Source organism: Anolis carolinensis, chromosome 3 (genome assembly GCF_035594765.1).
Source record: "Anolis carolinensis isolate JA03-04 chromosome 3, rAnoCar3.1.pri, whole genome shotgun sequence".
NCBI lineage: Eukaryota > Metazoa > Chordata > Lepidosauria > Squamata > Dactyloidae > Anolis > Anolis carolinensis.
In genome coordinates, this window is record NC_085843.1 from 231398132 (window position 1) to 231413815 (window position 15684).

General features: G+C 40.3%; 1 protein-coding gene across 4 annotated transcripts in view; it reads left to right on the forward strand.

The window, feature by feature from the left end:
• Window positions 1–6999, forward strand: part of slf2 (SMC5-SMC6 complex localization factor 2) — a 42004-nt gene extending 35005 nt beyond the window's left edge. For all 4 annotated transcript variants that reach the window (XM_008106550.3, XM_008106548.3, XM_008106549.3 and 1 more), the window contains 3 exons: window positions 156–242; window positions 1281–1349; window positions 2014–6999. In XM_008106550.3, coding sequence (XP_008104757.2) covers window positions 156–242; window positions 1281–1349; window positions 2014–2079 — 222 coding nt within the window. In that variant the 3' untranslated portion in view covers window positions 2080–6999. The remainder of the gene's footprint in view (window positions 1–155; window positions 243–1280; window positions 1350–2013) is intronic.
• The last annotated feature ends 8685 nt before the right edge of the window (window positions 7000–15684 follow it).

A 15684-nucleotide genomic window follows, 5' to 3' on the forward strand; every position in this document is an offset into this window, starting at 1 on the left:
AAAATAGTGCCCCTACTTTGTGGTTTTTCACTTTTCGTGGCAGGCCTGAAACCTAACCCCCACGAAAAGTGAGGGAGCACTGTATTTATAACTTTGGTCTTGGTGAAAATAACTTAGAAACAGGGGTTAATGTTTATTTTTTTGCTTCTCTTTAGAAATGGCTGTTGAAACTCAGTAGTATCTTGGAAAAAAACATAAAATGTGACATTAGGGAAAATGCCAGGCTATTTTATAAAACGAAGGTGAGTTATCTTGTAACCCCCCCCCCCCCCCCAATTCCTTGACTATCCGCATCACCCCAGGACTTTGTGCTTTTAAAATGTGCATATACAAGCAGTCCCAATGTTACAAACAACCAATTTACATCCAACTCCTAGTTACTAATGGGTGAGACAACAGGAAGGGAGAGAAAATTACCCCTAGGAAGGGAAATTCACTCCTGAAGTGTTACCATGGGGAAATGGTGGCTCCACTGAAGCTTTGTCACCAACCTTGTTTCCATGACAACCCAAAATTTTCAAAATCCAGTTCTCACGAGTGGAAAATGAGGTGAAATCTTCTGAATAGGGGCACAGACAGCAAGGAGTGTTAACTCTTTCCTAGTCTGTCTGTTTGTCTATTCTTATGTTACACAACTATGAAAGGTACAAGGGACCTGTCCTGTTTTGCATCCCCCCACTGTAACAGTAACCATGAGTACTTCACGCTATAATGTTTGGTTGATGGTTCCTCTTATGATTTCTGATGTATTTTCTCTGAAGTATATTTACACTAATTAAGCCAGAAAGATGGTTAAATCAAAGTCTGCAAAGACTTAGAACATCCTTAGCTGCACATTCCTTTATTTGTATACATGTCCTGCGTGGTGTTACTTTTTGGCCAACTTCTCCACTAGCATTTTACCTGACTTCGGTTAAATATAAACATTAATACTTGTAGTACAGGGCTTCTTAAACTTTTTCTAATTGCAACCCCTTTCTACCCAAGACATTTTTATAGATATATAAAATAGGTATAAACTGATAAAATAGACATTTACTGATAATTCAAATCAGCTTTTGCAAGACTTGCTAACAGGCTGATTTTCCTTTCCTTGGAGTACAGCTGAAGCATTTTCTGCAGAGTCCACTGTAAATACTGCACATTGTTGCTAACAGATTAGTGGAAATGAATGGTAGTCAGAAAACATTTACTGTTGCTAACTTTTTTGTGATTCTAACATTGAGCCAAGGGGATGGGAACAGTAGATTGATAGTCAGTTTGTGATATTTTCTTTGTAGGTTAAAGATTTGGTTGCAAGAACATACAGCAAGTGGCAGCAAATGATAAACAGTTCTCAGCTTATTCAGGTACTGTGCAGCTCAACTCACTTTTTATATTGCAGTATGCACTTGCAATAATATTGCAGATCTTCAATTAATGGTAATGCATCACATTTCTTGAAGGTTGTCTTTATTCATGTTATGAATACTCAAGTTATTTTCTATGGATCAGGCAATAGAAATCATCCAGTTGGGGACAGAAAGAAAGAAAATGCAGGAATTGGAGTCTCTCTAGCTCATTTGATGTATCATTCACTTGATGGGTCTTATGCTAGTCATAATGTTAAACTATCAGAGTGAAAGGGAACAATTGATAGCATGCACTTTAGCTTTGAGAAGAAAGTTCTATAGATGTGGTATATGTGATTGTGTAAAACACCAGTACACAAGGAGCTGAAAAAGGGATTGTTCATGCGCAACCTAAAGCTTCTGACCAGTTCAGTAATAAAAAACACTTTATGGACTGGCAATATACATTTCCTGGGACAAGATTAATGTAGAATGGAAACTGGATTTCTCAAAAAAAACAACAAAAAAAAACAAACAAACAAACTGTATAGCAAGAAAAGAAACCTTTGAGTGTCAACACTTAAACTGAAATGTCATTCATCATACTGACCCTTACCTACCAATTTCATTAAAGCAGTTGCATTTCCTGATACTTGTTTTCCTCTTCCTACTCCAATTTTAGGGCATGATCCATGATTTTGTGGTCCCAAATGCTGAACAAGGTACATCAGAACATCAAAGTGAATGAAGTGGTCACAGAAATATGAGCTTGCAGACTCTGTAATCAAAAAAGAAGAAACCTTCTAATCAGACATCACTTTCATATAGATCAATGTTACCTTCACATTTTCCTCTTTCTCCAGTACCTTAATTGACTAACAGTGACAATGAGGCCTTAAAATTCTTATAACTACTCTTATATCTCTATTGTTCTTTGATAAAATATAGGATTTCCTACAAAGTTTATAGGGATGTAAGCTCTCAAATTATTCCCGTCTAGCATAACTACTGATAATTCTTAAAGGAAACTGAAACCAAGTTGTGATCAAATGGTTGATTGTACAATTGAGCTACATGCCCATGCACATTTGGAAGGAGGTTTTTTTTATACCATGGGGGCTTAAATTTCATGCTATGTGAGGCTGAAAAACTCTTTTGTAGATACATTTAATAAAGAGAGCTGTGAACAATTTTTGAGCCCAGTTTTAACGTTCAAGGACATTTAATAAGATTCATAATAGTTCATACTTTTGTGTTCAACTAAGCATAACATGCTAATTTGAAATACCACTATTGGTTATAGTCTAGAGGGTTGTTTATATGGAAATGTACATAAATCTAATTTCAGAGAAATTTATTCTCTAGTGTCTGGTCATCCCATTATGGGCTAAACCTATTATAAATTTCTGTGAATATTTCATAGGCAATTCCCAGCCTTATTCTAGTTAATATAATATACAAATAGTAGAGATTTATGTTTCCTAATTTAACCTCTATATGTTACTTTTTGCATAATTTTATATTTAAACACTTGCACTGCCATACCTGTGAATAAACATAAAAATATGGAAGCCATAACAGAAATTTGGTATAATGATGTAGATGTAATATAAGTCTAAAATATTTGATTTTTACACGAAGAAACTTTTGGCACTGAATTTAAATCAGGTTATCAATTTAAAAGATAAATAGATTGATAAATCAAGAGGAACAAAATAATTTGCTATTATTCAATAATACTGCTTTATGCTGTTAAATTAATGGAAGAGTTTCCATTGATGTCAGCTGGAGATGGTTTATATCCCTAGTGTATTGAAAACATTTCATTTTTTCAGTAATGTTAAGTTTTTTTCTTAATCCCAACATACTGCAAATTGAGTGGGAAATACTACCTCAAAGGGGATGGGTTTCTTGTTTCTTTTAAAGACTTGGGTAGATTTTACTTGTGAGACATTCCAGAGAACAATGATGTAAAAAGCACTTTTCCTTTGAAGGGGTTATTAATTTCCCCTCTTCTAGTTGAAGTACCTTTGCACAACAATGAAAGTTTCTCTAGAAAGAAGGTCCTTTAACTTGAAGGAGAAGCATTTCTAGTAATGAGCTACATGACAAAGCACTGGTATGCCTGCCTGCACATCATGAACAGCTTTCTGGGTCTTGGTTGTTTTTTAAAGTCCTTTATTTATCTTAACTTTCATTATAACCTTGTGTAACTTTTTCATTTAAAAAAACCTTTCTTACATAAAAAGTGCACAATGTGCAACTCTAATGAAAATTTCCTGTGTTTGTGTATTTTGTGAAGAGATGCTGATTGAGTATACTTTATTCAAAATGCTTGGGGGAAGAAATACTTTACATTTTAGACTTTTTCAGATTTTAGAATACCTGTAATTATTAATCAGCCCTCCACATTTGCTGTGAAAGTAAAAAACCATGAATAAAAATTGCATTTTTTTAAACTTGAGAGAACATCTCTAGGAATTTCTAGGTCTTCCAGTATGGTTGTTTGATTGACTTCCAATGGAAACAGACCATGGAATTGCACTGAAGGATCTTGAGATTCTGAGAGAGGTAACCATGAGAGTCATACTGGAAGACCTAGGGAGTTCTAGAGAGAACATTTTAATCAAATCCATGAATAATTAAATCTGCAAACGTCAAAGTTGCTAATGTGGAGGGACAACACGCATGCTACCTCCTACCATTTCACTCATCTCTAGTCTTGCATCTCATTTGTTTGCTGCTTTTGTGTAGCTACAGTGGTGCCTTGTGATAACTGGCTGTGAAGGGGGCATTGGGTGAGAGTGGGAGGAGAAGGAAGAAGGAAAGGAGTTGTTGGGGAGCTCCTCCACCCTCCTTAGGTTGGGGGAGCACCCAATATCCTGTCAACTCGGTGTAGCGAGTTCGCTCACCATTTTGCAGACAAAGTCGCTCAGATTCGTTCCGACTTAGATGCCGGCCTTGATGCATTGCCAGGTGAGGTAACCGAGGCATCTGTCTTTTGGATCTTGTGGGATTCGTTTCAGCTTGTGCAACCTGATGATGTGGACAAGATTCTTGGAGCGGTGAGGGCGACCACCTGTGCCCTTGACCCTTGCCCATCTTGGCTCTTAAAACAAGCCAGTGGAGGGCTAGTTGATTGGTTTGTGGGAATAATCAATGCCTCTTTGGAGCAGGGTATATTTCCATCTGGCCTAAAACAAGCTGTGGTGAGGCCTGTCTTGAAGAAAGCCTCCTTGGATTCGGCTAACCTCAGTAACTACAGACCAATCTCTAACCTTCCATTTTTGGGCAAGGTCTTGGAGCGGGTGGTTGCTTCCCAGCTTCAGGGATTTTTGGAAGATGCGGATTTTCTGGACCAATCGCAGTCTGGTTTCAGACCTGGCTACAGTACCGAGACTTCTTTGGTCGCCTTGGTGGACGACCTCCGCAGAGAGCTGGACAGGGGGAGTGTGACCCTGCTGGTTCTCTTGAACATCTCAGCGGCTTTCGATACCATCGACCATGGTATCCTTCTGGGATGGCTATCTGGGATGGGCCTTGGGGGTACTGCATTGCAGTGGCTCCAGTCCTTCCTGGAGGTCCGTTCCCAGTTGGTGAAGCTGGGGGACACCTGCTCGGACCCCTGGCCATTGACCTGTGGGGTCCCGCAAGGTTCCATTTTGTCCCCCATGCTTTTTAATATCTACATGAAACCGCTGGGTGAGGTCATCCGGAGTTTTGGAGTGCGGTGCCATCTCTACGCGGATGACAACCAACTCTACTACTCTTTTCCACCTAATTCCAAGGAAGCCCCTCGGATACTGGACCAGTGTCTGGCCGCTGTATTGGCCTGGATGAGGGTGAACAAGCTGAGACTTAATCCTGACAAGACAGAGGTCCTCCAGGTCAGTCATACGTCTGATCGGGGTATTGGGTGGCAACCTGTGCTTGACGGGGTTGTACTCCCCCTGAAGGCGCAGGTCCGCAGCTTGGGGGTCCTCCTGAACTCTGCGCTGACACTTGAGGCTCAGGTGTCGGCCGTGGCTGGGAGGGCCTTTGCACAATTAAAACTTGTGCGCCAGCTGCGACCATACCTCGAGAAGTCTGATCTGACCATGGTGGTCAACGCTTTAGTTACCTCTAGACTGGACTATTGCAATGCGCTCTACGTGGGGCTGCCTTTGAAGACAGCTCGGAAACTACAATTAGTACAACGCTTGGCAGCCAGATTTCTAACTGGGGCAGATTACAGGGCGCGTTCAACGCCTCTGTTTAAAGAGCTCCACTGGCTGCCATTTACTTTCCGAGCCCAATTCAAGGTGCAGGTTATTACCTACAAAGCCCTAAACGGTTTGGGACCCACCTACCTTCGAGACCGCATTTCCCCCTACGAACCTGCATGATCTCTTCGCTCGTTGGGGGAGGCCCTCCTCTCGCTTCCACCACCTTTACAGTCGCGATTGGTGGGGACGAGGGAGAGGGCCTTCTCAGTCGTGGCCCTGCTGTGGAACTCACTCCCCAGGGAGATTAGGCAGGCCCCCACCCTACTTTCAGGAAGAGCCTGAAAACTTGGCTCTTCCAGAAGGCCTTTGTTGATTGATCCCTGTGGGATCGTGTTACTTACCTGCCAAGCAGTAGACCCTCTGGATTGTTTTCAGGATTCACTCAGCACTTTAAGTATTACTCCTGCTGTGTATTATCCCTCCCTGATAATTCGACATTGTTTTGCACCTTGGCCTGGTTCTTTTGACCCACATTGTGATTTTAATATTATTTTGTATATTAATTTTCTATGACTGTTTTTTAATCATGTTGTAGTTTTATTGGTTGTTGATTTGTTTAATGTTTTTTATTTGACTTGTATTGTTGTACCCGGGCATGGCCCCATGTAAGCCGCCCTGAGTCCCCTTGGGGTGATGGGGCGGGATATAAGAATAAAATTATTATTATTATTATTATTATTATTATTATTATTATTATTATTATTATTATTATTATAAGGAGAGAAGAAAGAAGATTAAGTGGGTGGAATAGAGAAAGAAAGGCCAGGCCAACTTGAGCTGACACAACAAGAACAATCAAGAGCTAGAAGTGAAGCCCAATTCTCCAACCCCAGAAAAATAACATAGAAGAAGAAGAAAAAGGAATCCTCCTAATGGAATACTCGCATCCCCTGCAGAAAAGGGGGCGCGGGGGGGGGGGGGAAGAATGGTGGGAAATGAAGAGGAAGAAGAGAGGGAGCCCCATTGCTACCTCCCGTGCCAGCCACTGCCAAAACAAAAAGGGTAGGAAGGGGGAAATGGGAGGGAGGACCAAACCTATGCCTCCTGTCATTTCACAAATCAGTCTTTTGCTAATCTCTCCATCTCCCGCTTTGTGTCTCATTCATTCACTACTTGTGTTGTGTATTAGATGAGAAGTTGGAGAGAGGCTGAGGATCTGAAACATGAATGAACTGGAATGCAGCTGCTGCCACATCAAAAGCAAAAGTCGGCAGCTGGCAGTAAAAAGGTTAGGATGGGCGGGGGTGTGTGTGTGAATTGGATAAGAGATGTAACCTGTACTTGTATTGCTTTGAAAGTACAAGTATGTGTATTTGCTTTGCTTGATGCTACAAAAATTTCAATATAAACACATTTTAAATGTAATTAAACTAAATGCAAGAATAAAATATATAATTATACAATTTGTGTCTCATACACATGTGTGTTAAAATATGTGCACTTCTGTACAACCAACCCAACAAATGTAATATGTAACATTTTATTTTATCATGTAGCCTTGCTCTCCATACATCAAACACTAATTCTTAGCTAGGGCATCATTCAAAATGTTGCTGGCTGACTACTGTTAAGTTCAACTCATTCTAGTTGTGTGTGTGTGTGGTTGATAGGTGCTGATGACAAAGCAGCATCTATAGTGAATACCTATAAGCAATGTGAAAAAACTGCGTAATTGGTTGGGATAGTTTAGGGGTCATTGTTGTATAGTTGCTTGAGTGCTGTCATATGACTGGGAGACCAGGTCCATATCTCCACTCATCCATGGAAACCCACTTCGGTGGAGTTAAGCAAATCACACTCGGCCTCAGAGGAAGGCAATAGCAACCCATCCCAAACAAATCTTGGCAAGAAAACCCATGATGTGCTTGCCTTAGGATCACTGTGAGTCAAGAATGACTTGAAGGCACACAACAATTGTTTTAATAAGATTTCATAGGAAATATTTTTATATATTTATAGTTTCATTCTGTGATTAAGCAATATGTGCCGTTATTATACATGAGCTGAGAACTTGTTTCCAGCAACAGATCATCAATATTATCATCCTTCTGATTACTGTTAAACCTTGCTTCTCCTGGCCAACTGACAATACTTTCAACACACCAAAACCATGGCAAATAGAATCAGCCAAAGATTACAGCGGTTTTCTCAGGTCTCCAATTCAGAATTGACACTACCATATTCAAACCTGACAGCGGGCAACGGCCAAGGGTAGAGACCATCCGGGGCATGTGGACATACTTTGGCTGGGCCGGAAGCAATATAACATATCTCGGGTTTGGATGCAAAATGAGTTTTAGGAGGTCTGGTGGTACCATATGATTCTGGTAGTTTGAATATTTTTGAAACTTTTTTTTGTACGTGTGGGTAGAGGGAATGTCTTGGTACTTACGGATGATTAAATATACCCTGTACCTTGCCCAATACCTTTGTAATGTACACTACCTCCTCTTGATGCCCCTTCTTTTGCTGTTTCATGCCACAGCCACCCTTAAAGTGAAATAAACCATGGGCATAAAATATCACACACTAGATGTATCCTTTTTGCAAATTGTTTATTACTCTCAGAAATGCAATGCTACCAACCAGTTCATCAGCATTTGAGTACAAATCTATAATCACAGAGAATTTGGAATTATAGGCCACTAGAGATTATGGTTGAAAAATAGTTCTGAAACAGCCCAGTTTCTTCTGTTTCAATTATTCTACTTTCTATTTCCTTGTATACAACTTCCCTGTTTGCTTGCTTAGGTTTTTGGTGCAACAGTTGAAGTCTCTTAACCACACAGTACAATTTAATGTTGTTAGATACTTGTTATCAGGCTCGTAGCCAGGATTTTGATTTGGGGGGGGGGGGGGGGGGGCTGAGTCTGAGAGAGGATCTACCCTAGCAAACCTTTTGTGTAGTTATCCCAATATCCCCATGCATATGGGATATATTGAGCATGGTGATCAGATCATGATATGAATAAACATAACTACCAGTAAGGCCTTCTCGCAGACCAACCTGAGAACTTTCCCACCACTACATGCCTGCTTGTTATCTACAAAGCCCCTCTTGTTTGTATTGATGTTGGCATGGTCTGTAATTAATGCAAACATGATGCCCAGTTGTCTCAGTGGAAAGTCTGGCATGGCAATTTGTTAGAATCAAGGAGCAAGAAGTTATATAATGAAGGAGTAAGGGTTTATGTAATATCACTGAGTAAGAGCCTTTCAAATCTCATAGGTATATTGCTATATTCTGTCTTTACGTATTGGAAACAGGAGATGGTAACCCTGCTCATTGATTCTCTGAGTGTGTATACAGGCAGAACTCCAGGTCATCCAGGTCTTTTTTTTCAGAAGGCCTGTTGTAGTAAGAAATTTTTAACTTGGTTGGCAGTTGGAGACAAGAAAGGAACCATCCTCTCTTCCCTAGGAAGAGAATTCCAAAGTTTGGTTATAGACAAAGAGAAGAATATATTCATTGTTCTCTCCAAACATGTCTGCAAATGCAGTAGGACATAAATTATCCTCCCCTGAAGATTGTGGAGCTTATGTAGGGAGATATGGTCCATCAGATATCTTGAACCCTCCCTGTGAAGGTTACATTCTACATAGAGATAACGGGTTGAGATATTGGGACCGGGAGATTTGGAAGGGATAGATGTGAACAAATGTAGTTGGACTTTATTTGTGGGGGTGAAAACAGACTTTACTTAATAGATCACTTTTGTAGAACTGGCATAATGATACAATGATGGTTTGTCACCTCTCCCTTTTTAGATTGAGGAACCGAGGGTCCCTAGTTGTTAGCTAACCTGCGTCCATTTGGAGGTCTCTCATCATATTTTGGTTGAGAAACTTGTGAACAATACTGTAATCCAAACAGATTTCACATTGGGGCCACTTACACATTCTAAAGTACTGGATATTTAAGCATGAAAAAATGATGAGGCATGGGCAGCTTATTTTTCTAGGCTATTTCATTAAAATGGGCACATACACACAATCTGCTCTCCTTGAGGAGGAACATAAATGGTGTGGCTAGACATAAAATTGCTTATAGTTGCCTTTTGATATTGCAGGTAAGGTATAAGTCAGTTTTATAGGTTTAACAATTGTATTTCTGGGTTGTTGTGTGTTTTCTGGCCTGTATGGCCATGTTCCAGAAGTATTCTCTCCTGACGTTTTGCCCACATCTATGGCAGGCATCCCCAGAAGTTGTGAGGTATATTGGAAAAACTAAGCATTGAAGGTTTATATATCTATGGAAGATCCAGGGTAGGAGAAAGAACTCTTGTCTGTTGGAGGCCAGTGTGAATGTTGTAATTAATCACCTTGATTAGCATTAATGGCCTTGCCAGCTTCATGTCCTGGCTTTTTCCTGCCTGGGGGAATCTTTTCGGAGATATTAGCTGTCCCTGATTGATTCATGTCTGGAATTCCTCTGTTTTCAGAGTGTTGTTCCTTATTTACTGTTCTGATTTTAGCGTTTTTTAAAATACCGTTAGGCAGATTTTGTTCATTTTCATGGTTTCCTCCTTTCTGTTGAAGAAGCCAGGAGATGAAGCTGGCAAGGCCATTAATGCTAATCAAGGTGATTAATTACAACGTTCACACTGGCCTCCAACAGACAAGACCTTCCTGGACCTTCTGCAGATATATAAACCTTGCTTAGTTTTTCCAATATACATCACAACCTTTGAGGATGCCTGCCACAGATATGGGTAAACATTAGGAGATAATACATCTGGTACATGGCCATACAGCCCAGAAAACACACAACCCTGTGATTCTGGCCATGAAAGCTTTTGACAACAAATTATATGTCTATACGTCATCTGTATCATTGACGGGCATTAGAATCCCTTACAGCATTGATAAGTTTTCTCCTCCTATGAGCATTTTAAAGGTAGTTTCCAACCAGGAACTGCGTCAGCAGCAAAATTGCTGTCAAAGACAACAAGGTTTTACTGTATGTAGAGTCTAAATCTTGTGTCTCAGGAGGTGACATTTTTACCGTTCCAACATCTATCGGCTCGCTTAGAGATGGATCCAACTAATCCCTGTTAATGACAACAAAGAGTCTTGCATCCAATCAGAAATGGGATATCTAATATTAATTTGCTTCACGGGTGCACAAAATTCTTGGAGAATATCTGTAGACCGATTTTAACCAACACTGCCCTCCTCCCTTTTCTTGCTGGAGTTGAAAATCAAGTGTGTAATTATTAGAGCTCAGCAGAGACAGCTGCTTTTCAGAATTGCAGAAGCAGCTAAGCTCCATTGAAGCAATTAGTAATGTCAGAAGGAGAGCAATTAATAGGATTAAAAGAAGTATCAGATTTTCTATAAATAACTGCCTTTCATTATCCAGTATGATGATGAGACGCTCTGTTGTTTCCAGCTTGACTTTATTGGAAAGGGTTGCTCCGAACTGTGAAGATGCTGAGAGAGGGGTTTTATTTTTTATTTTGGAAGGGAAAAAAAGACCTGCTACAGCTAAACATAGCAAAACAGCCCTTCCTCTTGCTGATGGCAGTCCTTGGAAAGGGATACGTGATGCTGAAAGGTTTGATTAGACTGCCTTAGAGCCGCATGGAAGCCAGAAAATAATAGTTTCTGCCACATGACTAGGGAAATGGTCAGACAGCTGTCCATACAATGCTGAAAGTAACTGGATGATCAGACCCCTATGTAGGATGCCACTGAAGTCTGCGTGGTCTTGTAAGGGTTTTTTTGTGTTGACTCGATCCTTACACAAAACCTGGAAGTGTGTTTTGCCTGTCTGTCCTTTAATGTTTGTATGCTGTGAAGCAGTGAGTTTACTACAAATGACATGAGAAAAATTCTTAGCCAGTGTGGCATAATGACTTAAATGTTGGCTGAGGACTTTGAGAAACCAAGGTTTGAAGACAACAGAAATCTATTTTTAGCCTCAGATGAAAGTAAGAACAAACTCACTCTGAACAAATGCTACTAAGCAAGTGTATCAGAAACAACTCGAAGGCACACAAGAGCAATTATAACAAAAGCAGCAACAACAACAAAACAGGCCTTTTTCATGTCAGGAGTGATTTGAGAAACTGCAAGTTGCTTCTGGTGTGAGAGAATTGACAGTCTACGAGGACATTGCCTAGCGGGTGCCCAGGTGTTTTGATGTTTTTACCATCCTAGTGGGAGGCTTCTCTCATGTCCCTGCATGGAGCTGGAGCTGGGAGCTCATCCACGCTTTACCCGGGTTGGATTCGAACCAGCAACCTTCAGATCAGCAACCCAACCGTAAGTCAACAGTCCTGCCGACACAAGGGTTTAACTCGCTGTGCCATCGGGGGCTCCAACAAAGCAGCAATCTTACTGTATTGAGAGCCACCAGATGGCGCTGTTGCTCCTAGTCACGTTTTTCTTTTCATTCAGGGAGGAATTGGGTTTTTTAAACTACTCTTTTTATAGAAGAGAGCATGCAGTAGACGAATTTTCATCTTGTCTCAGCCCCTGATGAACAGATCAATACCTGGAGCGAAGTATAATGCTGGAAACTACTTGCTCGTGGCATGATGATTGTTTCTTTTTAAGTTCTTAATTACAGTAGAGTCTCACTTATCCAACATAAACGGGCCGGCTGAACGTTGGATAAGCAAATATGTTGGATAATAAGGAGGCATTAAGGAAAAGTCTATTAAACATCAAATTAGGTTATGATTTTACATTTACACCAATACATCATGTTATACAACAAATTTGACAGAAAAAGTAGTTCAATATGCAGTAATGCTATGTAGTAATTACTGTATTTACGAATTTAGCACCAAAATATGATATATTGAAAACATTGACTACAAAAATGCGTTGGATAATCCAGAACGTTGGATAAGCGAGTGTTGGATAAGTGAGACTCTACTGTCCCTATTTATTTATTCACATTTTGCTTTCCAACAGCTAGGTTGACATAAGCTGGGCTAAAGGTCAGGAGCTCACCCTGACCCAGGCTTCGAACTGTCAACCTTTAGACTGACAGGGTTTATTGCAGGTGGTGGTTTAACCTGCTGTGCTAAAGCCCGGCCCTGTAAGAAGTCTTGTCTTTGTGTGGATATGATAAATATACTAATCTGATATTAAGCATATATAAATATACCAATCTGATATTAAGCACATACCTTTTTTGTAGAATGTACTTATGCAGTACTTCCTAAATCCTATTATGGAATTGTTTCTTGGCAGTAAAATCTTTGTCGCCCAGCTGTGCCAATATAAACCACTGCAGTCTTTCAGTAGCCCCTTCTCCCTAAATCAGGGTTGAAATCATTAACTGCTATCAAGTTGACTTTGACTTATGGTGACCTCATGAATGAGAGACCTCAAAGTCATCCAATCATCAACAGCTCTATTTCAGTCTTGCAGACTCTTTGCCATGGCTTCCTTGATTGAGCCGATCCATCTGGAATTTGGTTTTCCTCTTTTGATACAGCCATCTACCTTACAAAGCATTATATTTTCTAGTGAATCGTATCTTCTCATGAGACATACAAATTTTTCAGTTTTATTGCCTTAATTTCTACAGAGAGATTTGTGTTGGTTTTCAGTAAGACCCATTCATTTGTCCTTTTAGCATTCGTGATATCTGTAGAACTCTTATCCAGCAATGCATTTCAAATGAGTTGATTTTTCCTCCTATCAGCTTTCTTCACAATATGGTTTTCACAGTCATGCAGTCCTTCAAATGTTGGACTGTAAGTCATAGCATGATTCACACTTTGCTATGCAGACAGCGCTGCTGGGAATCGTGGTGCAACATGTGTCACATAATCCTTATTCCTGTCCAAAAACATCACCGCTAAATGTGCCATGCTTTCTTAGACTCATTTTGTTCAAATTTGTATTGGAAGGCTGTGAGAGATAATTGGAGTCTGTGTCTCTATTCTTTATACATAATTTGCTTTCAAATATCTATCTTCTATACATCTTCTATCTTCTATACACATAATAAAGTAAAAAATGTGCATGTGTGTATGTGGAGGAGGTGTCCATACACAGAAAGCCTCCTACCTCTACAAACATCTATAGTTCCCACTGAGCAGGAGACACCCATAGCTCTCCCTCCACTGACATGCATGTTATACGTAGTGAGCGCTATGAAAATGTAGCTCAAACCCTGCCAGTGTCTTCCATAAACACCACTCTGCCCGCCACCCAAGTGAAGGCTTTCCTGCGGGGACAATGTCATCCTAGATGTTCTGTTTTTCCTTCAGAAGGGACATCCCAGGGTTCCTCAATTTGCATGAACCCGCCCACTGCCTCTACCTTAACCCTTAACCCTTTCCTACCCTTTCCTATGACACACAGTTAACAAAGGAATTGATCAACAACTGAACAAGAGGTTTGGGGAGAATTCACCATGATTTACAAGAGTTGTACTTGACCTACATCCAGAGAGCACTGTTAACCCAACCAAAGATGGATCTGGAGCAAACTTGCCATGGATGATAGGGCTTACAGCACCTTCACTAATACTGTGACCACCAAGAATGGACTGGGATCAAACTTGGCACAGAGAAGCCCAATGACCAACCGAACGTACTGCAGGGGTTAGTGGGAATGGACCTTGATTTTGGGAATTATAGTTTAACTGCATCCAGAAAGCATTGAACCTAGCTGATGCTAGATCTGGACCATACTTGGCACACAGACCCAACATGGCCAACTGTGCTTACAGGCCTGCTTTTTTTTTTTTTTTTTTTTTTGGGGGGGGGGGGGGTGATTGACCTCGGATCTGGGAGTTGTAATTCACCCTCATCTAGAGAGACTTGAACCCAACCGACGACGGATCTGGACTAAATTTGGCTCACAGACCCAACATGGCCAACTGCGAATACTGGCAGGGTTTGGGGGTGATTGCTCTGGGAATCTGGGAGTTGTAGTTCACCCTTATCCAGAGAGTACTGAACCCAACCAACGACGGATCTGAACCAAACTTCAGTGATATTACCTAACATCCCAAAATGAACAATGCCTTCTTCTAATAACCAGGGCACTGCCGGGTCTCCAAGCTAGTTCTAAATAAAAACCTCCAGCCGTATATTTTCAGCCATACACTCTACCCATGTATGCGTATAAGCACGTTTGTTTTTTGGTTTTGGTTTTTTGTTTTGTATGTGCAAAGGCAGAATTTTTTTCAGGCAAAGCAGTTAGCTTGACATTCTTGTGTACTGAATATGAAGCACCCAGCAACTGGAGAAGTTTTTGACTCCAGGCGGCATATCTGCTAATTATTTTATTACAAGGTGACTAGATAATAGGGCTGGAGCCAAGAAGTGCTTGGCCTCTAAAGCAGCTTCCAGGGATACAAGCAAAGCACTGGCAGCTTCAATTGCTGACTTTGAAAACTAATTCCTGCGGTGAATATAAAACTTGTATTAGCTGAGTTATTCTGCTTCCTTCTGAATTCTCTCTTGAATTAACTTCATCCTTATATGAAATGCACAAAGCAAGAGAGGGTCAAGTGCAAGTTGTATATCAAAACGTCTTAAATTTTGCATTTGCCAAAGATGTCACCAAGTGACACCATTGCTGTTAAGACAGAAGCCTTTACTGTAGTCTAACAAGAAAAGGAGGGTACAAGGAGTCCAGTCCTGAATGAAATTGACTTTATAAATAGCTGAAATGCTTTGGAGTGAAATGCTCCTTCTTGGGTTCTGTGTATAAATAGATAAAGGACATTAGGGTTGAAGATTAAATACACACACATACACACACACACAGTGGGAACAACAGCAAATACAAATTATGGACAGTTTCAATAAATAAAAGCTGCCAATAATCATCTAAATCATTATAAACTCATTCTTTGAGGAGTTAATGAAAAGGCTGTCACAATACCATAATAAGCTTCCTACAAAAACATTGACTCCTAAAAGGCAAACTGCATTGGATAATACAGAACATTGGATAAGTGAAGGTTGGATAAGAGAGACCCTACTGTATTTTATAGCTGAGCAGCATTGGAAATGCTGCAGGTTGATTTCCATGATATACTTTCTTTTATAAGTAAAATGAGTTTGGTAAAGGATTGATTGTCTGTTTTTCTTAAAAAAAAATATATATAT